Here is a 26,895-nt window from a genome sequence, read left to right on the forward strand (position 1 = left end):
GTCCTAAACAACCCTTTTCTAGCACTGATCACATTTTTTGGGTTGATGATATATCTTACAACATCTACAATTATGAACAATTGCAAACAATGTCCATAATGATGATGATGACGGCATGAATGGTGATTATGATGATAATGTAATGATGGCAATAACAATGACAAGGATGATGGTGATGATGATGACAATGATTATGATAATGAGAATGACCTTACAATCTTATGGATTCGTGAACAATTACTAGTTTCAATACCATCTTCTGGATATGTATTACTATCATACTTTTAAAATTTTCTGTCTCTCTTGAGGTATCTTACTATAATGGTGTTGTCAACACTAGAAAGATATCTTGTTGTAATGGTGGTTCTAATGTTAGCACTAGCAAAGTTTAGTAGGGAGGATGCTACTACAAGAGGAATTCCTTCTAAGTGACTATGGCATTCAAAATGAGGCTTTATGGGCTGCTTGTTAACACATGTTCTCATGCTCATATAAAATTAATGTGAAAAGTTGCTTTAATTGGTTCCCATGCATAATTGATATTGATAATGGGGTGGTATAAAATTGTAATGGGCATATCCGTTAGTTAGTTATGATGGGTCAACAACATTGAAACCATCCAAGTGACATTTCACCTTGGAACAATCGTCGCTCGTGCAAAAACACGAAGTTTATGTAAATGAAAGTTGTGATTGTAGTGGAATTAAAACCATCGAGAAATATCAAAGAAGACGTTGCCTACCAGTTTTGAAAGACACCCAAGGTATTGAACAACTATTTGCATTAGGATGTAGTGAGGGAATCGAAGGAAATTTGGCAGCCCTAAGTTGCCATTACTATTGCCAATCACACATTCAATAGTAACCATAAAAGGTAGCCACATATAAACAGAACCTCGAGGTGTTGACAGTCAGAATCTATTGTAATAGCTTTGACGTATATATAGTTTTGTGTTTAGATGAGAATGAAGTGGGCTTCATCTAGGGTTCGGCTCAATCCTCGTCCATTCCATGCAGTGGTGTTTAATTCGCCAAGCAAGAGAATATTACGTGAGTGTTCAGAGTTAAATCAACAGAAATCAAGGACGTGTGATTGTCAAATTATTGCTCCTCCCTTATGATTGAGCGCTTGATGCGATGGTCATTATCCTTGGGTGATACTTTTATTCCCCATTTTCTATTGAAAAAGTAGCGTTTTTCTGTTCGATTATGATAGGATTGGATGAACGCCGGTTTGGGTGGATGTAGACCCATGTTTTTTTGTGGTGATCTTCAAATGTCTTGAGGATAAGAAAAAAATCCTTGACCAAGGTCCATGGTTTTGGGGATGAGTTTGTCTTCTAGTGAAGCCATGGTTTCCCAACTTCAATCCTCTCACTATGTTGCCGATGACTACTCTAGTATGGGTAAGATTCCCAGTCTTCCCATTCACTTTACCCATCTAGATCTCTTAGAAAAAGTGGCTAATTTCTTAACACAGGGTTCAAAATTATTACAACAATATACTCATTAATCACTAAATATGTCATTTGTAGGAATTGTAGTTAGGTGGGGAGGATAACACTCCTATCCATTTTTAAAGCTACACCCAATTAATAAGTTCTCCATGTGCCACAATAAATGCAATTTTTATGACTATAGTGACACATCCCTCCAGATTTCCTTCCACACCAACACTTTTATCCATGAACTAAAGAGTGACTGTTTCATTATTATATTATACATACATGTTAATATAAGCATTAAAATTTGTATTCCTTTGTAAAAAATGCTAGTCCAAGAGATACATTTGATCACCTTGTCTTGTATACAATATCCAATGTTGACCCCTATATCCTTAGATCTAGAGTGAAGGTTTCATTTCTAATGTTGTGTTTGAGATTAAATTCTAATTAAATATTTGGGTTAGCCAAGGTCATTACTTAACTTAATGGCTTTGCAATATACAATGTATCATATTTTTTTTAAGTTCAATTGGTGAGATATGTCTTGGGGATTGAACTTTCGATCACTTGGATACACAAGGGCTTGCCAACATGCTTTTCTCCAATTGTGCTACTACCCTCAGAAAATATACAATGTATCATATTAACATCCACTTAAACCAAATTGACTTTTGGGACACATGTCTCTTTGATGATGAAGGGAATCCAATTATGTGATGTCAAACACATTCCCTCACAAACACTCACAAAGACCCTACACTTTTTAGGGTTCGAACCTAGGTTGTCTATTATGAAACCAACTCACAAAAAGATAGAATAGATAGATCAACAACTTAGAAATCAGCCTCTTCGAGGGGGCAACCTCCTTTACATCACACAAAAGAACAATTATTGGATGATACAAATGACAAAGCCTCATTTCTATATATAGGAGTCTAAGGGGTCACAATATAATCAAAGTCAACATAACAATAATAATATAAGGGCACAAAAATAACAATAGTGGGCTTCTATGGGGCATAATAATAACAATATGGGGACAATAAGGGCACAACAATAACAGTAAGGGCCACAATGACACTAGTAATGGGGGAATCACTAGTGTTATAGGGACCTAACATTGTCTATATGGAAACACTGTATAATTTTGAATTTATTTATTGTAGATTTGTACATAGATGGATATTCCTTTCTTTGCATTTATCTTTTAGACTTCTTGCTTTCACCAATTGATTTAGAGCTTATGGAGTCTCAAGTAGCACCAATCCCCTTGCTTCTATTGGATTGAATAACATGATTTCTCTTTTGAAATCCATAATATCTCATTCACATGCTTCCTATTTCTCCCATAAGACTTTAGCACAGACTCCATGATCATGTTTGCGTCCCTCTTAATAACGCACTCCTTGGAAGGGGCCATAAAATCTTTTATTAGGACTAAACTTGGATGTCTCTTCTTTCTTGCCCTTTGATTCTTCATTCAATCATACCACCCATCAACTTGTTATTTTTCCATTTTTCTTATAATGACCTTTGTTGTTGGGAAGGTGCCTTTCAAGTATTTTGTCTTTGCATATAGATACACATAAAGTATCATTATTTTAATCTAATGGACGTGTTGTTAAAATCACCAATATTTAATTAAATATGCATTGTTATACCTTTGCTCAAGTCAACTTCAATTCAAATTCTAACACATGTGTGTATACCCTTCCTTGCTTAGTTTGTATATTGTTGTAAGTCCCCAATATATTTATGTTGGCTTTTGAAAGATCATCTCATCCCAAAATAAGTAGGGGGGATTCAATATTCAAATCCGACAGAGTGGGGTTGAAGAAATGGATATTGAAGATGGATTCAATTATAGAAACTATCTTCTGAAAAAAGGTTAGTTTTGCCCCAAAAACAAAGTCCCTCCTTTGAGACCTTGCCACAACTTCCATAGTTGTGAAATTTTACAATAATAGAACCTCTAGAGTAGAGGTTTACCATATACTTAGAACTTAGGTTGGAATTGATTTGATTCTTGAACTCTTTAGATGATGACTAGAGATCATTAAATACATAGTTTGAAGCGTTTGCTTGTAGTTATTAATGAACTTGTTAACCATCCATAGATGAATACTTGCACATGAATACTTGCCTTGCACATGTGCTTGATTTTGTCAATAATGAAAGAATCCTACTATGTTTTTGGTATATTCGACAAGACTACATCTTTAAAATAAAGAAGATTAAATTCTTAATGCTTTGCAATCCTGTAAGAGGGAGGGACAATCGAAGTCACGCAGGAGGAGGTATTCCCTTTGTTTAGTGAAACTCTACAGAGATAAAGCACTAAATGCAAGATTAACCCCTTGTTTATGTGATAATTAGGGAATATATATCTATTCTCTCAAAGATTAGTCTTATATATTCAAAAAGAATTTCTCATTTATTCTAAATAACACTTAACATTGTTTATAGAATAATTTCTCACCATTACAATCACAATAATCATTTTTCAAGGCAAAAAATACATCAAAACTTTTTGAATATGCAAGTATATAATCTCCACAAATGAAGATGAAAACATATTTTGAGCATGTTTAAAGTGGATTAAAATATAATAATAAAAGACACAACAAAAATCTTGATACAATAATAGCTCAAATAATTATCTTTAACAAAAATCTATTAAAAATTACTATAAAATTATAAAATGAAATTAACATTAATAAATAGTCAATTAATTTATATAAAATCCCAATTTAATAATGAATAATTACTTAATTCTTTAAGTTCCACTTCAAAGAAAGCATTGACACATCAGCTAGAGAAGGTGCATTATTGTTTTGGAGTAAGAGAAGGGTGCATTATTGTTTCGGAGTTCTATGTCCGTCGCATCAATATTTTATTTGATGTGCCCAATTATTTTTCCAAAGTAAAACTATTATTCAGCTTAAATAATAGAATGTATAATATTTCAAATTCTATAAAATGTATAATATTTCAAATTCTTTGAAAATCCATTTTACTGAAACACAAATATATGGCCGTCGATGACATGATCGGACGGTAGATATTCTATCCCGCCTTTAAATTCAAATCCTCTTGGTAGTTTTGCGCCATTGCGCGTATCCCTCTCAACGAGCTCAGTAGCTCGCATATGAACAATCATGGTTTGCAATCGCATAAACATTGCCCCAGAATCGATCCACGAGCCACCAGATCTCTCTCTGCACGACTTCCAACAGTTCATCTGCGTTTCTTCGTGGTCAAAACGATTTCAGAAAAGGTATTTTTCTGCAAGAGAGTGCTAAAATTGCAAAGCGCCATTATTTTCTTGTCGCCGTCATGAATCCTCTACGCCTTGTCCTAATGAAATTATTTAGAGTTCTTGATTGGAAAAATTTGCCATATTTCAACTTTCTGGAAATATTTCAACTTTTTGCCTTGCAGTTCATTCCCCAATGTCACTTCAGGAGCACACAGGTAGTGATAAAACTTGGGTCTGGCATGCAACTGATTTCTCAGATGGGGAACTGAAGGAAGAACTCTTCTGCATTCGTCTTGGCTCTGTAGACAGTGAGCACTGTTCTTAGACTCTTCTAATCCTTGTTATGATCTTTTCTTTCTGTCTTGTATTTTTCTTTGATAAAATCAATGTTTGAGTACCTATATTCTTGGATCATTTCATTGAAGGGTTGATTTTGCATATGTTCTTAGGATGCTTTTGTGCAGATTATAGTGGGTTGGTAAGGGATCCCCCTCCCCAAACACCCTATTAGCATTGTTAAGACTTGACTTTAGGGTGGCTTTAATTATCTCTGGTAATAGCAAATGATACGGAGGTTTGTGCATAACCCACCCCTTTTTGATTCCAATAAGCAGAGGTGGTCACTATGGTAATCCGATTTCAATTTGTAGTTAGAAAATGGGGTCACAACTTTCCATATTTTTTGTTTTGTTCTGTCTTTTTACATCAAACAATAGTATATTTATTAGAACCATAGTCAACTAAACAAACAGGAAACAATTTATTTGACAGGTGGAAGAAGTGATAGGCTTAGAGCAATTGAATTGTAGGCCATGCTTCTTGACAAATTGATGAACAGATGTCTCCTTACTTGAGATTTAGGTTGGCACCATGGCACCATCTTGTCCATCATTATACACTAATCTTGTCATTATCTTCTTCACTGTGAATGACTGGCCTGTTCCCTGCAAATAGATATGGGCATAGAGGAGCCAATCCAAGAACAGTAATCTCTAGCACAAGACAATATTAATGATCTAAATACCTAATCCTGAAGCTTGAGTTTGATTTTTCTCTACTGGTTCTGAATCTCTGATTGAGAATCTCCCACTCGTCATTACCAAACCTTCTCCTTCATCATTGGAATCAGCTGCACTGCTAAGGTACTTTGGTTGGTTGTCATTGGACTTGAGAGCTTGAAGTTTCAAATGATTATAGTAACAGACAGCCAGAAAAGCCAGTCCACACCCACTCAAGTTTATGACTGTAACCTTTTCATTTATTACAGACAAAGATTATGTTATGAGCAGCCAGTCCTTGACAAGACCAGCAACATTCATAGTCAAGGTTGAAGTATTTCCTATCAGAAGAAACACTGCAAGATTAAGAGCCAAGGCACAAGCAGAAATGTCATGTAATCCAAATCAAAGGAAGAGACCCTGATTATCAGAAATGGGTATTCTACTAAGGCCCAGGGGGTGCTGAGAAAAACAAGGCAACAAGGAGCAACAAAGATGTGATGGGATTCAGCTTAATCCCTTTTGATGTTCGTGGAATTTGTATGAGAACCAATTGGGTAGTCTCACATGCAACTGCACTTAACTGGAGAATCACCTCCCATGCATTCATCTTGGCCTCCCCATAAGCTGAAATAGTAACTCAAATGGATATGGCCAACATATTGGCCTCGGGCTCACCTTTATAAGCTTCTTTCTTCAGGGAAACCACAATCAAATACACAGCAATGGGAATTAGAGCTTTCAGCATTTGAAATAATGATACTGAGAGGAAAACATAGGCAGAATTTGAAAACCAGAGACCCAAAGAATACACTTATCAATACTATGGGTTCAACGAGCTTGAAGACTCTTACAATAGCAACAGCCAGTGTTGAGTAGAAGCCCATGTGAATCATGGTGGGACTGATCACACTAAAGTTGTCAAGCAATGGCAACTCCAATGGATATGGCTAACATATTGGCCATGGCCTCACCTTTATAAGATTCTTTCTTCAGGGGAACTGTAATCGAATGCATATCAAATGGGCGCAAGAGCTTTCAACATTTGAAATATCGATACTTTGAGAGACATGCACCAAGGGCTGCATCATTTAGGATTTGTACTCAGTTTAGGTGTCATATTCAAGGGGAAGTTGTTATGCTTTCCACCACTTCATAGATTGTTAGAGTGATGAAACAAAAGAGGCTCCCTCTTGAGGCTAGATTATGTCATTCATATCAGCTGTGTTGTTGATGTCCTAGCTCAGCCAGGTCTTGCCAAAACTCTGTTGAGGTTCAAAATTTATTATAAACTAAAATGTCTTCACAAGAATTGACCTCATAAAATGCCATAATCACAAGATATGCCATACATGGCTATGATTATGGCTCGCAAGAACCTTAGACTTTGAGCAATGAGGCTCGCAACATCACTTATGATTATGCACTCTACAATTCTGTGACCAGCTGAATGTCAAGCAATTTAACCGCGATTTAAATCCTATTTTGTCAGCAATAAGTACTATACTTTGTCTTTATTTAGTGTATAGAACCAAGCACTTACTCTGCTCATCTATAGAAGGGACAATGGTTGTTTGCCTATGAGGTATAAGGAAATCCTATCAGATGTTTTGTATTTTCGTATGGAATTGAATCATACTCCTGCACACTGTAACATTCATATATATCAACCTATAGAGGCTTTAATAACACCTGGTATTCTGGTTAGTGATTTTATTGGACCTCATGTGCATATCCTACATGCACAGGATGGACTATTCATATGTTACAGGGTATTATTCTTATTATTTAGGGTGCACATCTTCAAGTGCTCAAGAACGATTACTAGAACAGTCAGTTAATTCTGCAATTTAAAGGATGAAAAAGGAGGTTATAGGAGTCTAGTTTTGGTTCTCATCCACAATGTCACACTAGTCTGCCTGGGCATGGTTCTCATGGTTTAATAGTGACTTGAGGAGTCATAATACCACAGATCACTAAACATGAACAGCTAAGGTAGCCCAAGGACAATAGCCATCTTTACACATTAATTAACAGGTCTTACATTAATTATCCTAGGGGGTTTTAATACTTCCAAATGCTTAAAAAACAGTTAGCAGAGCATTCACATTACACATTCCAGCAATCTTTTCTATAAACCAACCAAATGCAGTCAGGAGAGCCCTCCTTTTAAACTATACAACCTTATTGTTAGTATGATCAACCTTATTTTAATATATAGTGTGACAAACCGTATGTGACAGGCAGGTTAATAGTGTATGTGTTAGACTTGATTTTTCTTCTAGTTGATTATGAGACTCTGTACTCAAGGTCATAAGAAAAAAAAATCCAAAACTTTTTAGCTAGTGAAGTATAAGTTCCTGAAAGTTAAATAGTAACTATCTCTATCCAATTACCCACTGTGTAGGCAGGCATATCATTGATTTTAGCAAGCCTTAGCATTTTCATGTCTACCTGGATAAGGAAGCAAAATACAAACGAATAACTATCTTATCCCTGGTTGAACAGGACAGGTAAAAACCATTGTTTCCTTAAATTAGTTTCATCTTTTACCCCTATAATAAGTTATTGTGTCAGGTTTCTGAACTCATCCCTGACACACATGAAAGTCACATGCAGTTTCAACAATGGTATTGATAAATTATAACAAATTCTTGTACAAGAACATTCTTATAGTCGTTGCCTCTCAATGCCAAGCAGATGTTGCAATGAGAATTTTGTCCAACCATCCAAAATAGTAAATACATAGCTCCTCCTTCTTCCTTAGTCTTATAGCTATTGCAATATGATTAACAGAGCAAAGATTTAACCGTGTCCTTAACATTAGCACTGAGATGATATACACTAAATCCTGCCATAGTCACTCTAGCTCTCCATTTTCCTGTAACTTCATACCTCTCAATCCTTTCTTCTCCCTCACAAGCAATTATGTTCACTGTGTTGAACTCGAATGAGGCATCCTCTCAAGAGGGGTTATTGGCCCACATAACAAAGGCACACACAGCAAGAGGGTTATTGAGCCTACACAATGAGGGCATACAACACAAGAAGGTTATTGAACCTATATATCAAGTTTTCCTAGGTTGGAATTAACCACAAACCGCTCTCATTCCCTCCAGCTCCTCGCTTTATTGTAGCATAGCCTCACACACTAATGTGACCTTCCTTTTTAATGCTAGAAGGTCGGCTTGAAACTAGTGACATTGTCATGGGCATCTATCACTTGTAAACTCGGTCACAACTCCAGATACCTCAACAACTATTGGCATCTCGTCCATGGGTGGCTCCTCCTCAACAGATGGCTCTATGTGTGTAGGCTCTATCTTCTCCACCAAGGTGTCACTTGGGGCTATCAAAGAGGTCTCTAATAAAAGTGACTCACGTGCCACATCAGGTATATCAATGTGCTCCTCACCATCCCGTGGGCTCTCAGCATCATGCTCAACCTCCTCCTCTAGCTCTTGATATATGAATCTAGGTCTCCACCAACAAAAGTGCCCCCTGGTCTCACCCTCTAATTGTCTCTGTCCTCCCTGCTCCCTTGTAGGAGATCTGGTACCCTGATCTAATCAGCTTTCCCCACATGATGTAGATGGTTGCACCCCCATGGTCTGCACACCCCTCACGTCTCTGCTGTAAGGGTGAGGATGGGTTTGGTCTGTCACCCTCCTCAACTGGGACAACCTCTCATCGTTCCAATGAATTCTACCCCAGAATTTCTGCATACTGGGTTTCCATTGAGCCATGGGTTTGTCTCCGATTTCCCTCGTCATTGTGCACTCATACCCAAAGCTTCCATGATCTTCTAGCTAGTTTCTCACAGCTGGGCTAGGATCATGCTCTGATACCACTGTAATGTTCCAAACTTAAATAAACAGTGATATGCAAAGCAAAAACGATTTACAACACAAAATTTTAAACAATCAACAAATGCTCATAAAAACTCCAGAAGTAAGAACTAGCTTTGCCATTTTATTAATCAATGGAGCAAATACAATAGTATGGAGAAATGAACCTAGGCTTGCCTCAATGGCAAGTGTGACAGAACCCAGGTGATAATATTGTTGAAAATAGCAACAAGAAATGATAAAAATAGAATCCATAATATTCGAATTTTAATTTGTCCTTGAATTAAAATTGTGAATTAAATTCGAATTTAGTCTCACCAGCTGCTTGGAAATAATTAATTAATTGATTATGGATTAATTAGTTAGAGAAATTCAAGTTAGAAGTTTTTCTGCAGTCATGCAATAGTTAATCCTTAAATTAAGGAGATTATCCATTAATTAAGGAGATAAGATTGAGTTATATTTGAGTTGTAATTAGTTAGCTCAGTTTACTGAGTTAAGTCCAGTTAAATTAGTTCCAAACTATTTGAGGAACTAATTGTGAGTTCAGTCAGTTAATGCATGCATCCAACTAGTGTACTCCAGATAATTGAAGATTCTCTCATCAAAAACTCATGCATGTCTATTCTGAGAAAGACCCAGTTGAGCTAAATGTCAAGGACACATTACTATCAGTTGCATGAGTTTTCCTGTAAAGGAAACTCATCCATGCAGAAGGAATAAGGTTCCTTGAGGATTGCGCAGTTTTACAAGGTGTGAGATCAGTGTGAGTGATCAATGTTACACTTGGTAACAATAGGATCAACTAGGAGAAACAACGCAAGGAAATAGGAGGCTTGGAGGGTAGAGGAGAAAGTTTGTGAGAAGCCTTGTTTGCCTGTGAGCATCCATGAGGATTGTACTGAGAGCTGGCTAGCAGTGGGAGCTAAGGCTTTGTGTAATTCTGAGATATTTCCACCTTGTATGATAATACAGATAGTGGGGTTTTTAGCTGAGGCTTTCCCCTGAGTATTCTTATGTGTTTCATGTGCATTAATTCTTCTTCTGGTTATATGTGTTCCGCTTGATCTTGCTCAAATCTATTAAGCTTCCGCAAGTTTGATTATAGAAGTAGATTAAAGTATTTTGCGTTAGTTATATTGCATTATTAGGTTGATCTACAGTCAAAATTTCTACAAATACAATGATCGCAAATGTTGGAAACGACTGCTCCTCTAATTCTCTGCGATACTAAGAAAACTACACTACTTGCTGGAAAGGGACTGTAAGAAACTCCACCTACAATGCTTAGAAAATGCTGCAAATTTAACCTCAAGCTCCTTGAACAAAACCCACAAAAAGCAAAAAAGGGTTCGACCTATCTCCGAGCCAAAGTTAAACCCACAAAATGGTGTGAATTCCCCAGTTAACTAGTAATTCACCCTATTATAAGAATTAGGATTTCAGGCCCTAATAACATCTGGAAAATTCTGAAATTTTAACCATGGACTCCTGTCAAGAAACCCAAAAAAACCCACGAAGGAATTTCGCTGGTTTATACTTCTGAAATTCGACCCCCTTGGAGCCCAGCTTCAGCAGCAACTGCAAAACTCGGCCTGCTGGAATTTGCCTGTAAATCCTCTCGGAAATGGACCCAAAGTGTTGGACTAACCTCTGTTATGAATCCTTTGACTTCCCAGATGGGCTTTCGGCCTATGGCATCTGCTCCTTAGATCCAAGAAATCGCTGGATTGACCCTCTACGTTGTCCCCAAGCCCAGTAATTCAAATTGCTGGGATATTGGCTCTGCTGGCTCCAAAAATCATAAGAAATGTTGGCCCTTTGCTTCTCTCCCAATTCTCTAACTCTCCCGGAAAATGCTTGATCACTGATAGCTCCAAACTCCCCCTGCGTATTCTCTAGCTAGCCAGAAATATGCACTCCCTATTGTGGCTGAATGGTAGTGCTATAACACACTCTCAAACTCCTGAAATACTTATGGAACTGCCTCTCTAGGGCGGGCACGAACGGTCCCTCGAAGTAGAGGTTGAATCTCTTGCTTGAGAGATTCATGGCTAAACAACCGGTTGACTCAACTAAATGGCAGGGCGAACAATCAAGTAATTTTGATTGCAAGGTGTAAGAATGAAACCAAATGAGAGCTCCCTCCTCCTTTTATCCTTGTGGGTCTTGCTTGTCTCATGTGGGCCCCTCCATCCAACACTTCGAATTCCCTCTAAGACATTTGAATGGCCTAGTTCAAATTCTCATGTGGGTGGCCCCCACCTGCCACTAGCAACCAAATTAAGTCAAATTTCCTCCTAAGTCCCTAAGTTGAAAATGTTGGGTTCTTTCCCTTAGCCAAAATTGTGCAAAAATGCGTGGAAACACCCTGTTACAAATTTGCTTGAGAAGGGACATGACAATTTTTATCATTAGAGTTCTCATTTTGACGTCATAATTTTAGTTAAGTCGATGACTATGTTTTCACCTACCAACCAATAACAGAATAAATAAAACCTACTTTAAAAAACAACATTTTAATACTAAATTTCTCAAACTATATCAATATAAGGTAATCTAAGGTATACAACTTTGAATGACACCCTATATATTAACTACTCAATCATTGAAAACAATCCCTATATATGTCCCATAAGAATATAATAATGTATCTTTCAAATGGGTTTAGGTGGTTTCAAGATGGTTGGAAGGTATGTTAATAATGTATCTTTCAAACAAACCATCCCTATATGTGTCCCATAAGAACATAATAATGTATCTTTCAAATGGGTTTAGGTGGTTTCAAGATGGTTGGAAGGTATGTTAATAATGTATCTTTCAAATGGGTTTAGATGGTTTGACAAGATGGTTGTAAGGTATGCTTTTGCATTCTCCCTACCTAAGTTCAAATTCTCGATTAGACTCTAGTTCATTATGAAAATGCTATCGAAGTAGATGCCCCTTGTGAGTGAAACCTCCTTTATGAATACATCTTTAAACATATCAAACGTTGCTAAGTCATACATTTCTTGCTAAACACCTCGCATCACTTCAGTGGGAAATATGATGGTGGAAAAGAACTGAATAAGCTTGGGAAGAACGGGTGTGTACATTTTGCACGTCTGGGGTAGTGGAATCAGAAAAACATTTCATTTTGGAATGTGATGCATTCAAAGACATGAGAGAAAGTTATGGGAATATGTTAACATTGGTTTATTGGCACTGTCTTTTCAACGATGGGATTGTTCGAAGGTTGAGCAAGCTCATCATCAATTTGAATAAAAAAATGGAATTGCAAAAAACGAAAAACAAAATACTAATAGCCCCATAAATTATTTTTAGTCGATAAATATTAAAATATCATTTCATTTCCTTTCTCAAACCAAGTCATAATTTTCTTTCAAAATGTTGTCACTAAAATAAATCTATAATTACCTTAGTATCTACCCATTATTGATTCCTCGATTTAAAAAAAATAAAAATGTTTCAAACAAATATACCGTTAAAGGGGCTTGAAGTGTTTGAGCATTTCCTCCCTACAATTGTATTAAATGTAATTGATATGTCCTAACGCATCCGGTACGAGGGTTTTAATCCGCTTCACCTATTTTATTTCGAGTAAAACGCCGTGGCGGGAGGTCGCGATACAACTCAACTCGAAAGGAATTGGATTTAGGATTTGTTCACTCTGCGGAGAAACAGTGAAATTGCAAGGCAGGCTGGTATGGATGACAGAGGGAACGCCGCTCCAGCTGTGCAAGAAGGCGGTTATAGGGTCATTGTGAGAAACAATGAAATTATAATAGAGAGAGGGAACGCCGCTCCAGCTGTGCAAATCAAGCATGAAGGCGGTCTCAGCGTCTTTTTGAGAGACAACGAAACTATAATAGAGAGAGGGAACGCCGCTCCAGCTGTGCAAGAGGATCGGATCCGTTTGATGGTCAGAGGCCAGGTATTTGAATTATAACCTTGATAAAAATAAAAAGAGGCCGACGATGCTTTTTTGGGCGAGGAAAGCTTTTTAATGGTATTCTCAGGGTTTTTTTTTGGGTCTAAGGTTCTGAGAAGCTTTTCATAGGTTGCCAAAGCTATAAATTTGTCTGCTAACCTTTTGCCCGTACAAATTTCTGTTTTAATATAGTATCTAAGTTCTGGTTATTAATTCTACCGGCTTAATATCTTAAAAAAAGGGTTTCTACCTTGCTTATATAACCATCATGAATGCTTCTGGTGATTTAGCTTTTCTGTTTTGCTCGCATAAATTCAAAGCTTGATCTCATATTTTGGTGACTTTCCCTTTTATTTTGGTATTCTTCGAGACTTGTGTTACATATTGTTTTTCTATTTGTTCAGGTTCCACCCAATTGTTAGCTTATTTTGATGCTTCCTATTATCACTCTGTCTCAAGCATGTCTTCCCTATTCTAGGAATACTAAAATGTAGTGTAGACTGCTTTCAACACTCGTGGAGAATCCCTTGGCTTAAGAAGCTGCGGATGGTGGGTATTTATTCCGACAGTCATCAAAGACTCGCACCTGATCCCAACTGCTTGAAACGGAGCATTGAATGGTGAAATTGCCCACGAGGGTAAAACATGTCTCAGAGGGATTTGAACCTCCGTGGGTGTATGAAACACCCCTCTTTACGGGAACCAAGCTCCTATTGATTATTGTTAACTAATTGCTAAATTTTTGTCTAATTGTTGCTTTTTGTGGACTTCTGTCGAGTAATTTTACTATGATGAATCAACTAATATTACTTGCTGCATTTTATTTTGCTTTTGATCGATATTTGGATGCCATGGAATATCTTTTTTCTTTTTCATCTGCTAACAGTTATGTGGTTAACACAATAATTTTATTTATCAGTAATCATCTGGAGATCCAATTCCTCAGTTTTTCTTTTCTTTGTTTCTTATTGGACCTAGATCTTGCCCTTCTAGGAGATATTTCTATAGAAGGCCAAGCAAATAATTTTAGATAAGATAATTGATATATATGGGATATGAAGGGCATGCTGCTACCCTCTTGAGCCTGGCAACGAGCTTTTTTAAATTTAAGGAAATAATTTGGATTTTCATGAATTTTAAGTGGGATAGATGTTAAATGGAAACTTTGTTCTCTTTTTTGTATTAAATGCTTGCTTCTAAGTTGCATAAATGTGTAAACATCTGAAAGTTTCTGAAACGCCTGAAAATGTGACCCCTTCAAAATGGAAATGTGGGGGAAACCCCATATTTATAACTTTTCTACATATGTTTTTTTTTAACTAGAACGAGAACATTTGTATCAATGAAAATCTGCTTTGTGAATGCAGCAGTTACATCAAAGGAGGAACTATTTCCATTTGTTAATTCACAATCCTATCCATCTTTGGAATGCCCACTATGTCAAAATTTTGAGTTCCTTTATGTCAAAACTATTATTCCTATATGTATATACTATATAGGCACCAAAAGAACATACAAAATTTGAAAGCATTTACAGACCAACATGCTAATTCTCGGGAGGAGGGGTGACATCGCCGGGTCCAAATCCCCTCTTCTGAGGGGACACTGTTACATCTAGATCAGGAGAATCTTGAGCTACATTGCTAATGACATTGCTTGAGAAAGTGGATTCGGAGGTCTGCTTGTCGAGTGGAGTTTGTAGGCCTTCAATTTGTTGACGAAGACTAGAGAGTTCATCCTCAATTCTGTGCATCAAAGTTCGATGTTCAACCAATAACTCCATAGCAGTGGCCATACTAGATGAGGCACAAGGCAAAGAAAGTATTCTTGGGTTAAGGGTTTCTAGATAGTGGATAGCTAGAGGAGGCAAGTCACGTATGTGCATTTCAATATCCAAATTTTGTTTAATTGAACAACTACATAGGTTTATGGTAAGCCATTTGTGGCCATAAACCAAATTATTCCTCTTGAATGTTTTGGCCTTGGTACAATTCCAACCCTTCCACAAGGTGACAGGGGATTGCAGACCTGACTTGATAAGGAGGGATTAAGGATGAGTTTATTATGATTGGTAAGCCTGAGCCAAAATTATTAGAACTAAAATTGAAATTGAGACTAGATCAAAAATCAGTAAAAAAACAATAATGAAGAACTATTCAATCTGTCATGGGACTGTGCAGGTGGGTTTAGGTTCATCGAACATTGGTCTGGATTGGACTCAGTTGAAAAGGTGTTGAACTACTCGGTTGTGAATTGATTTAGGACCCTTCACTTGATAATTGCTTCAAATTGGTTGAACTTGATCCAATCTAAGTGGTTTTGATAACCTTGGTTTGAACTTTGAATGACTCTTTTTAGCACAAGGCGAGTGACCTAGTCTTCAATTTGTGAGTAAAAATGCTTTTGTTTGTGTTAATGCCTCTTGAAAAATTGAAATATGTTTATCCTTAGCTTTTCTAGTTCAAGAATAGCTTGATAGCCTTCTAGGCTCTTCACATGCTTTGATATGGATAGGGATCAAAGGCCCTTTGATAGGGATAATGATAGGTTTTGCCTTTGAGCAAAAGGATAGGGATCACTATAAGGAGTATTCATCGAAAGACAAACCAAAATTGAACCTTTGGCCTCTCTATTTCAAGAATAGCTTGATAGTCTTCTAGGCCCTTCATATGCTTTGAGTGACAAAGGCCTTTTTTATGTTAACCATGGTTGAGATGATAACATGAGTTTGTAGTTTTAAGTCATACCATGAATTCATGCCGATAGGACAATTTTACACAAGAACCTTCGAGGCCTCATTTCTCTAAGCCACTAATAATTCAATTTTTGCACAAGGCCTAAGCTTGGGTATGCGTTTTGATAATCCCCATGGTCCCTAATCATTGGAATGCAATAAAGTTCTGATTTTTCTGTAAAAGCTCTTACTACCCTCCATTTTTACTCGTAGCCACAAATTGTTTTCTCCACTGATTGAGCGGAATTGGCAAGAGGAAGAATATATATGAATTGTAGTAAGGATTTTAGTAGAGATTTGGGATTTGGTAGCTAGGGTTAATGGCTTGGTGAATCATTTTCAATTTTCTTTTGAACTCTTTGGATGACCATCTTGTATAATTATTTGAGGGACCTTTGAAAGTTGATTAGGATGCCCAGAAACTTAAATATTTGACTTGAATGTATTTGAATCCCTTACTGATCTGTCATTCAAATAGAAATGTTGGCTTTGTCTAAAACATTTGGTTTTGGTCCACTAAATTATAGTTCTAGAGGCTAAGCCAAATATTTGAAGACAATTTATCATGTAGGTTATTGATTTCTATTCCCCTACAAGATCTTGAGAAAAAAATCATCGACAAAGTCCCCATTGACTGGTTGCCCAATTCACTATTCAGGAGACTGATACCTTTAGTTAATCCTTGGCCCTTGTGAGAGATGAAATAACACAAGGCCCCAACTTCCATCTCACTTAGACTATAGGAGCTGATGAGTATCCTTGTTGGAAAAATTGAAAGAGTGCAACTTGTTCAAATTTACTACTGTTCATTGAGAGACATTCTTTCCTTTCAGAAAATAGTTCCCATGACACTAGGGAAGTTGGGGCCAACATTGAGATCCTCGAGCATAGCCAGGATGAAATGCCGCTCAACCCTGTTATATGCTTTTTGAAAGTTAATTTTGATGAATAAAGCGTTGAGGCTTGAGAATCTGAATCACTTGAATCTTTCCCATATGGCTATAATATTGCCCAGAATAAATCATTCCCCAATGAAGGCTATTTGTTCTAGATGTATGATCTTAGTAAAATGTGCTTGACATGCATGGCTAGGCCTTGGCTAGAATCTTGTAAGAGACATTGAGGTGGGTGATCAATCTCCAACTTGTGATAAGGTCCCTAGACTTGGGGATGAACCAAATGACACCTTTGTTTACATTGTTCCCTTAATGATTGTTATATAGGCGTTTTTCTACACTTGAAGCAAGTTTGGCATGATAATGTCCTAGGATGCCTTATAAAATTCACACAAAATTATCCAATCTAGATGTGTGTGACTGCAAAAAATGTTGCAAGTGAGCAGTTTTTAGGTGATAATAGATGATTTATCCTCTGCCATATTTGGCAAGGTAGTTTTCAAAAAATTTCAGATCAATGACTACTCAAACATCCTTTTTTGGTTTCAGGAACCCTGTGAGCTATATCCATACAAAGTCTACATGACTACCTTTGTTCCTCAATAAGGCCTAGAGATTGAAATTCCATGTTGTAGTAAGAGACAAATTGTTGTTGATATCCTCCTATTTGTTGGGCTTTCCATTTGGAATACTGATTGTAGATATCTTCTTTGTAATCAATTTTGATGTTGAACACTTTCAAAACTGAATAAAGAGATGAGAATTGTTGTTGAGGAGGAAGAAGACAGGAAAATACAAGAGGTATAAGTCTTTTAAGATAGCAGAGATTGAATAATATTATTAGTAAAGAAGTAGCTAAGAAATCAGGTTAAAGGAAACACAATATAATACTCAACGATAGGAAGAAAAAGGTAAAAGAGAGTATTATTAAACATTGAAAAATAATCATAAAGACAAGAAGATTAAAAAGTTTTAACTAAAATAAAATTAAAATTGAATTGATGTTGAAGGTGAGAACGAGTAAACAAGAAAATGTAACTAAAAATAATATTCTAATTAACAAAGTTTGACATTGATAATGAATGAAAACGTGAATGGAATAAATAAACCAAAAGCGTTAATCAACAAGTAAATGAGAAACACGTGGGAAAGTAGAAGGGTAATAAAACATAAAGAAGTACCTAAATAACTTGAAAAAAATATGTAATGAAAATAACTAGGAAGAAGGGGTCAAATAATAAGAAGATAGGTAGATACTGAAAAGAGGGAGAAAGGATAGAATTGTAAAGAAAAGGGAAATAGATTAAACAAAAGATAGGAGAAGACAGAATGGTTATGGAGAAATAAGAATGAGGAAAAGGATGAAGCAAAGAGATTGAAAAAATAATAAATCTATTGAAGGGATAAGGAAAGTGGGAGAGGGAGGAGTGAGGAACAAAGGCAAGGGAACAAAGTATGTGAGATCTTTATGGGCAGAAATGTGATAGATGGTGGGCTGCTAAGGTTGAATGAGCTTGAAGCCATCTTCGCGATTCAGGTTATTGGGATTTCTTTTGTTCTTATAGTTTGTTAGTGTGATGGTTAATTTTGGCTAAATGTGTTGGTTAAGCCTAGTTTTATTTGCATTACCAGTATGGTAATGTCTTTTAGACCATGGTAAACAAATTGTTCACTCACTATAATTGTAAAAGTCCTAAGTAACTTCAACACCAAATGGCAAAACCTTATCAAAACATCAATCTTTGAATCCTACAATCTACAAACATATACTGCAGAAAAATAAAAACAATGAGTACACATATCTCAACTCTCAATCACATCTATCTTCTATGGAATATGGAAAGAAGAAAATACATCATAACAACTGAAAACCAAAAAATCGCTAACCAACACAGTGGCGTGCTGTGTGTTTTCTTTATAGAATAGGAAGGCAAAGGAAGATACAATATATCTGGTCACATGCATGAAGTGCTCAAGGTAACTCAAACAAACCCTAACCCCCATCCAATCACCTAGTGTGCCCAGCTGCATGGATCCATGTGACAGTTAAGTATACCTCAACTGGATGATGAACTGGAACATGCAAGCGTGGATCCATGTGACAGTTAAGTATACCTCAGTTGGATGATGAACTGGAACATGCAAGCATGGATCCCTTTCCTTATGAACTGCACCCTTGCTCAACGTAATTCAAACAAACCCTAACCCTCATCCAATCACCTAGTGTGCCCAGCTGCATGGATCTGTGACAGTTAAGTATACCTCAACTGGATGATGAACTGGAACATGCAAGCATGAATCCCTTTCCTTATGAACTGCACCCTTGCTCAAGGTAACTGAAACAAACCGTAACCCTCATCCAATCACCTAGTGTGCCCAGCTGCATGGATCTGTGTGACAGTTAAGTATACCTCAACTGGATGATGAACTGGAACATGCAAGCATGGATCCCTTTCCTTACGAACTGCACCCTCTACCCAAACTGGAGTTTTACCCATGCAGGTATTTGTGCCCTACCTAAGAATAGACATCTGAAAATTCATTAACAGTGAACAATGGACAAGAATAGGAGAAAAATTGTAGACCAAGTACTCAAGATTTTTCATTAATATCAGACTGTTTGGTAATTACAGTCAAACCTGAGATTCAATCTCAGGGGCTCCAACCACGTTTCACTGAAGTTTTTACACTATTGAATTCTGTCTCCTTGAAAAATGCTCCCTAGGCCTGAGCATGCATGTACATGCTGTCCACAATAGGATAGAAATGAGGTGTAACTCCTTCAATATGCCCCACGCTGTCCACAATAGGATAGAAATGAGGTGTAACTCTTTCAATGTGCCCCGCATCAGAAAATGCATATTATCCATAATCGAAGGTGTCACCATTACCATGGCTGCTTGCCGTCATCATTATCTTATAATAACCTCTGCAAGTTGTTGTTTTCCATTGAATGAATTAAGAATACACACTCTTTCAAATGCATGTGTCTTTTCCACCAGATTGCCCTGAGATTCACTGTTCACTCGCTGCTTGAGGAATCTGATCTGAGGTGTCATCATTACCATGGTTGCTTGCCCTCATCAATCTCCCATAATAACCTCTACAAGTTGTTGTTTTCCATTGAATGAATTAAGTATGTGCGCTCTTTCAAAAGCATGGGTCTCTTCCATCAGATTGCCCTGAGATTCCCTGTTCACTCACTGCATGTGGGATCTGATCCTGCATTGGTGTACACTTCCACATTCCTAGCTCTTGAAAATTTGCAAAAGGAGGTTTGAAAGAAGTGTTTATACTCTTGACCAAAATAGCAGACTCTCCGATCCCTAGCTGATGCAAACTTTAGCTGAATTGAGATCCCCTGCAATTCATGCAAAATATAGTTTCCTAGTTTCCTTGCAAGCTTTGTTTAAGGAATGAAAAACTGATTTAGAAGAAGAAATCATCTGTGCATGTGTATGCTAAATTTTAATATATTTTTCTGCTATTTACTGTTTTACAGCTAGTGTGTAATGGTAGCTGTGTTCAGAATTTATATTTCTCTGTTAATTAAATTCTGCAATTGATTTATTTGATTGAAGAACACAAGGACAGCGTCACTGAGGGGAGGAAAATTTATAATAACTTGTGATTATTAGGCATGGTGCATTGTTGTCATGGCTTGGGAGGTTTGCATCTGTCAAACAACTCTCAATTCAAATAGCCCTTGCAACCATGGCAACAAAGAGTCATTAGAATCAGTTTTGCAACCATGGTACTTTAAGATAGATTAACTGGATTTTTTGAAGCACCTACCACTTGAAGGGATGTGAGGAGGCATCTGGTGGACTTAGAGGGGTCCTAAAAGAATCCTTTGGTATGCAGGAGAAGTAACCCATACCTCGTTCAGATTTTACATTTTAGGTTTATTTTGCTTGAGCAATTTCTTTTTGTTAGCTCCACTGGTGGAGCCTTAATAATAAATATTAAGGATGTGGGTCCAAAGTTTGAACTGTAGTCACTGCTGTGATGATTCTGGTTCTGTTTCTTGGAGAATTAATGCTATTCTCAACCAAAAATAATTATGGTCACTATTCTCCCAAGGATATAGGTAACCTACCGGTGCCAAGAGGGCTGAAATCAGGAAAAGTGACAATACATCTTACCTAGATTATCATATTGATATTTACTGTGACTAGATTGATTCATTATCCTTTTGGCTGTACTTACCCATGGGTTTTATTTTGCTCTTATTACATTCCTGAAAGATTTGCGGAAGATCTCAAAGCGCTCTTCTTTGTTTAATCTGTTTGTAATGATTGTTTTCCAAAATATGCTTGCAAAAATATGCTTGATCTCGCAATTGACTTTTGCCCCCACATTCAGCAGAGTGGAGATGATATTATCAAAAGTTCATTAGATAAGAAAGCAGAGCATCCTCATTCGGGTGCCTCACATAGTATATCATACAATTGGATCCTTTCATGAGCTTGACAATTCCAACAATGAGCCAATAGCTTGCCCCCCCCCCCCCGCCCCTCCTCATCAGGGTTAGAGGACATTGACATCATCCCATCACTCTCTTTTGCTTAGCACCAAGCTTTCCAGATTACCAGTATAGACTCTCCAATTGTATCTCTATGTTTATGCTACTTTTAGATTTCCAGTGCATATTATATATATATATATATATATATATATATATATATATATATATATATATATATATATATATATATATATATATAATCAGTTAAACTGTGTTTAGGTTGAGATCAGCTCCAATGGTTGATGGAAGAATGATTTGTCTAATTGTAGGATGTTGTCAATAGGTTTGTGCAAGGCTCTGTCTCACTAAGTGCCTTACGGAATAATTTTTACCCTTCACAAGTGGCTCCCACTCTCAACCCCTCTCCATTAAATCGACCCCTCTCCATTAAATTTGAACATGACATTTCATGAGTTAAATCCAACACAAACTACTTGATCCACACTAGATAGGTTTATTCTATTGTTAAATTTGAAAATGACATTTTATGGGCTAAATCCGACACAAACTGCTTGATCCACACTTGATAGGTTTATTCTATATATATATATATCTATATATATATATATAGATATATATATATTTGTTTTGGTTACACTTAAACTACACAATTGTCATTGTTATATTTTTTTAACTTTATTTTTTCTCACTTTAGGAGTTACTTTTAAAACAATGCATTTTATTTATTCTATTGTTGTATATATATTTTTGTTTTGGTTACACTTTAACTACACAATTGTCATTGTTATATTTTTAAACTTTATTTTTCTCACTTTAGCAGTTACTTTTAAAAAAACGCATTTTATTTATATTGGATATATTTTTTAATTCCATTGATTTGTTTGTATCATCATTGGTTGAAGATCAACGAAAGTAATGTGGTGTCCGTGGCAGAAGATGAGCTAATGCGCATTCTCATATTGATGCGAAACTTTGTGCCTGGATATAAGCAAATTGTTGAGGGTGATTGGAAAGTGGCAGCAATTTCTTACAGGTCATATGATCTAGAAGGGAAAACTATTGGTTCTATTGGTGCAGGGCGTATTGGCAAAGAACTACTTAAGTGTTTGAAGGTATTCATTCTTAGGATCTAGTACTACTTCATGATGTTGCAAACTTCTTTTCAAAAATCAGTGCTCCATAACTCTTACGCATGCATGTTGTTTGTTTCAAAATTTCAATCTAATAATAATAAACATTACATGATGTTGAATTGAATTGCGTTCCTTTGTACAGCCCTTCAATTGTAAGCTTCTTTACCACGACCATCTTTCTATTGGACCCGAATTGGAAAAGGAAACTGGAGCAACATTGGAGACAAATCTTGAAGAAATGCTACCTAAATGTGATGTACTTGTCATTAATATGCATCTTTCTGACAAAACTAGGTGCGCCTTATCACAATTTCATAAATAATCTCTCCCATTATTCACTTAAACATCAATAGCACCTATATATTTTGTACAACTTGTGAACAAAAACCTAATTATTGTTTCTCTTGCCCTTTCCTTTTGGTTACAGTAGGGGAATGTTAAACAAGGAAGGTATTCTCTACCAAGCCTAACTTTTCTCTCAGAATCTTAACATCCCCTTTGCAAAGGGTTTCATTAGAATGACAAAAACCCGCATTTAAAGCATTTCTCCACCCATCCTAATTAGAAATACAATTTTGGGTTCTCTACTAATTTTCTCCACACCCATTTAATCTAACAATGGACATAGAGCATGTATATTTATACTTGTGTGTTGGAAATACCATTTTATACTTTAATGTTTAATATTTTTGTTTTATTATTATTACTTGAATTTCTTCTTAACAAGTGGTTGTGTTTCTTTTGGTTTTAGTGAAAGTATGGGCTCCAATGTTGGCTCTCTTATTATGGAGTATAATTCATCTTTGAGAATTTTTCAATTATTAAAGTAGGTTAGTCAATTGCTTAAAATATTAAATTTATTTCAAAAAGTTTTTGTTACTTTATAGGTTAGACACTGGCTTGAAATATTAAACTTATTTCAAAATGTTTTTGTTACTTTATAGATAAGGCGTAGATTTCTTGGCTCTATGATGAAAATAATGAAGGGAAAATACATGTTAATATGTTACTTGTGCTCTTTTACTGAAAAATACACGGTGAGAGAAAAATGTATATTATGCTAATTGAGGAATGTTTTTCACTTGTCTAACTTATAGTATTGAATTTAACACACTAACACTTTACAACAATGAACTAACAATATTCCTGATGAAAATAGCAATATGGAAGATTTATCTGCATAATGAAAAAGACAATATGGAAGATTCCGATCACGTTCCAAGGCATTTCTTAAAATGTGGATGTGACAAAAGGTTGTTGTGGAAGTTGTTGTTTGTATATGGAAAATTTCTTGATCATTGTGTATAATCCTAATGTTGATAGATATGTCTACTAAATGCTTCCAGTTAATGGGGCATTGATTTGAGCATTCAATATATTTTTATTCTTTATCAAAGTATTCTTTTGTTGTATTTGTATTTTTCAATTTATGCCTTACGGCATTTCCTTTGCAACATCTGGTGCAAATGCTAGTATATCTTACCTCATTTTATGGTTAACATTGTATAACAAAAACATGCGTTGTGTTATGTAATTAATACTAACATGTAATATTGATTTTTTTTGTCAGAATGCTATAGGTAATGATTGCCAAGACGATGATCCAAATTATGTTCAACATATATCAGGAGATGATGAGGATGAGGATGAGGATGATGGTGGTGAAGGAGGAGATGATGATGATAGTTGCGGTGTTGGTGATGATGTGGATCAGAGTAATGAGGATGGTCAGGATGATCATGAGGATGATCTTGGTGGTGGTAGCTAGGCATGCACATGCATTGTTTTTTATGAAGAAATTATTGTGTAGAATGACATTGTTATGTTTAGATGGGTGTTGTGAATTTACCCTATATCAATGAGACATTTTGATTTTGTAATCATACGATGAGTTTGATTTATGTATGTTGTTAATTTATCGTAGAATAACGATATTCATGAAATATTTTGATTTGTTAATCATATTTGAATTTTACTTGTTTTGATTAAAAATAATACTGATTTTATTAGTATTATGTTGCTATTTTATACATGTTTTGAAAATTGTTAATGACACATTGTTATTTTTTGGATGGATGTTGTCAATTTTTCTTAAATTTCTTTACAAATGATTTTGAATTGTGATATCTGCTTTAATGATATTTAGAAACTATCATATATTTCACTATGAATCTATAAAGGGGGTCATATATGTAAAGAAAAATATACTCTATATAAGAAGTCAAATGCGGATGTAACCATGGATGCAAAATTGAAAGTAAAATTGGATGTTAAACTAGGAATTAATACAAAATGAAAACAATTGACATACAAAGTGTTTTAAATTAGAAGTGAAAAATTGTGCAATAGTTGACACAAAGAAGGGAACAAAACATGGCATACAAAAGGATATCAAATTGGGCAAAAACAAGGACACATAAATGGGCACCAAATTAGATGCAAAAAAAGACAACAACTAGATGTAAAATAAGATGCAAAGTTGAGCGTTAAAAAGAAGCAAAAAACGTTACAAATTAATATGCCAAATGATGATGCAAATAATGGTGTAAATTTGGGATGCAAACTTGGGTGCAAAAAAGGAAAAAAAAAAAAAAATATGTAAGAAAAGACATAAAACAAGATGCAAAATGGGGCTGAAAAAAGGTGAAACCAAGGATGCCATATTGGATGTAAAAAATGATTCCTAATCACATGCAAATTTAGGCTCGAACTCAGACACAAAATTATATGAAAATGTGGACACAAAATGAGGCAAAAAAAGATGCAAATTTGGATGGTGAAAACGATGTAAAACTAGACACCAAAAAAATGCAAAATTGGATGAAAAAGTCGGTGTAAATAATGGTGCAACATTGGACACAAGTAGACACAAAAAAATGGTGCAAAAAGGGGCATAAAATAGCTTAAAATTGGATGCAAAACTTGGTGCAAAAACAAATACAAAAGTAGACGTAAAAATGGCTCTAAATTGAATGTACCATTAGACACAAAATAAGATGCAAAGGTGGACACAACACATGACTCAACATAAGATGCAAATATAAATGCAAATTTGGATGTTCAAAATGATGTAACATTAGATGCAAGAGATGGTGTTAAAAATGATGCAAAATTGGATGAAACAAATGACGCAAAATATGGTGCAAAATGAGATGGGAAAAATGGAGACAAATCAAACGTAAATGTGGATGTAAAAAATGGTCCAAAAAAAGATGCAAAAATGGGCACAAAAATGGATGCAAAATTTGGTGCTAAATCAAATTCAACACATGGTGCAAAGATAGGCACCAAAGCTGGTGCAAAAATAGAAGCAAAAACTAGTGTAAGACTAGATACAAAACCTGGCGTAAGACTAGATGCAAAAACTGACACAAAATGGATGCATAAAAAGACGTTAAATTGGATTCAAAATACAGTGTAAACTTGATGCAAATGATGGTGCAAAAATGGAAGCAAAGTATGACACAAAATAGGAAGCAAAAGAGAATGAAAAATAGATGCAAAAAATGACACAAAACTAGAAGCAAAACCTGTCATAAAATAAGATGCAAATCTTGGTTCAAAATTTGACGCAAAAAATGATGCATAGTTTGGTGTAAAAAATGATGCAAAATCTAGCGTGAAAAAGGATGCAAAATCAGGTGCAAAAAAGGACGCTTTAAAAATTGTACAATAGAGCCAGATTTAGCGCCAGGTTGCTCATCACAATTACAAAAAAATGCACTAAAATCTGGCGCTAAATCTAGCGCAAATCGCTGGTTTTGTTGTAGTGTTAGGATTATGTGTTATCCAACCCTCTAAATTGAATTCATTTCCTTATTTTCTCTCTCTCCACTTTTTTCTTACTTTAATGACAAATACTAAGCTACATTTTACTGTGTGTCAGCCACTGTATTAGGAAATTTATCCTTGGGATGAGAAATATTTTCCTACATATAGATATGTGTGTGTGTGTGTCTAATTCTACCTTGATGAAGGGTGATTGAACCAAGTTCTGAATCAATCTAATTTCAATTATATTAAATACGGAGTGCAACATAAATCTCAGCAAATCCTCAAAGCACTCCTCTAAGATGTCCTAGGCCTCCACACAAGGCTCCTCCACTCAGCAATGGAAAATGAATAAGATCATGGAAGAGTATAGAGACATATTATCCTCCCCC

At 35.9% G+C, this 26,895-nt stretch overlaps 1 protein-coding gene across 1 annotated transcript; it reads left to right on the top strand.

Moving 5' to 3' along the window:
• Positions 1 to 4,555: 4,555 nt before the first annotated feature.
• LOC149164512 (uncharacterized) lies at positions 4,556 to 24,760 on the top strand. The gene is made up of 3 exons (XM_089430928.1): positions 4,556 to 4,721; positions 22,502 to 22,711; positions 24,303 to 24,760. Exons 1-3 carry the CDS (start codon positions 4,593 to 4,595, stop codon positions 24,498 to 24,500), a joined length of 537 nt encoding a protein of 178 aa, XP_089287054.1. The 5' UTR covers positions 4,556 to 4,592; the 3' UTR covers positions 24,501 to 24,760.
• Positions 24,761 to 26,895: the final 2,135 nt, after the last annotated feature.

The sequence above is a fragment of the Pinus tabuliformis genome, chromosome 5_1 (assembly GCF_031772625.1).
Source record: "Pinus tabuliformis cultivar Carrire ecotype Pingquan chromosome 5_1, CPIR1, whole genome shotgun sequence".
Taxonomy (NCBI): Eukaryota; Viridiplantae; Streptophyta; class Pinopsida; order Pinales; family Pinaceae; genus Pinus; species Pinus tabuliformis.

What these genes read in the sequence shown, in the direction of transcription:
- LOC149164512 (XM_089430928.1), top strand. Translation starts at nt 4,593, where the DNA reads ATGAACAATCATGGTTTGCAATCGCATAAACATTGCCCCAGAATCGAT. An exon ending in TCAAAACGATTTCAGAAAAG is followed by an intron (nt 4,722 to 22,501) that starts GTATTTTTCTGC and finishes CATTGGTTGAAG; the next exon opens with ATCAACGAAAGTAATGTGGT. An exon ending in AACTACTTAAGTGTTTGAAG is followed by an intron (nt 22,712 to 24,302) that starts GTATTCATTCTT and finishes TTTTTTTGTCAG; the next exon opens with AATGCTATAGGTAATGATTG.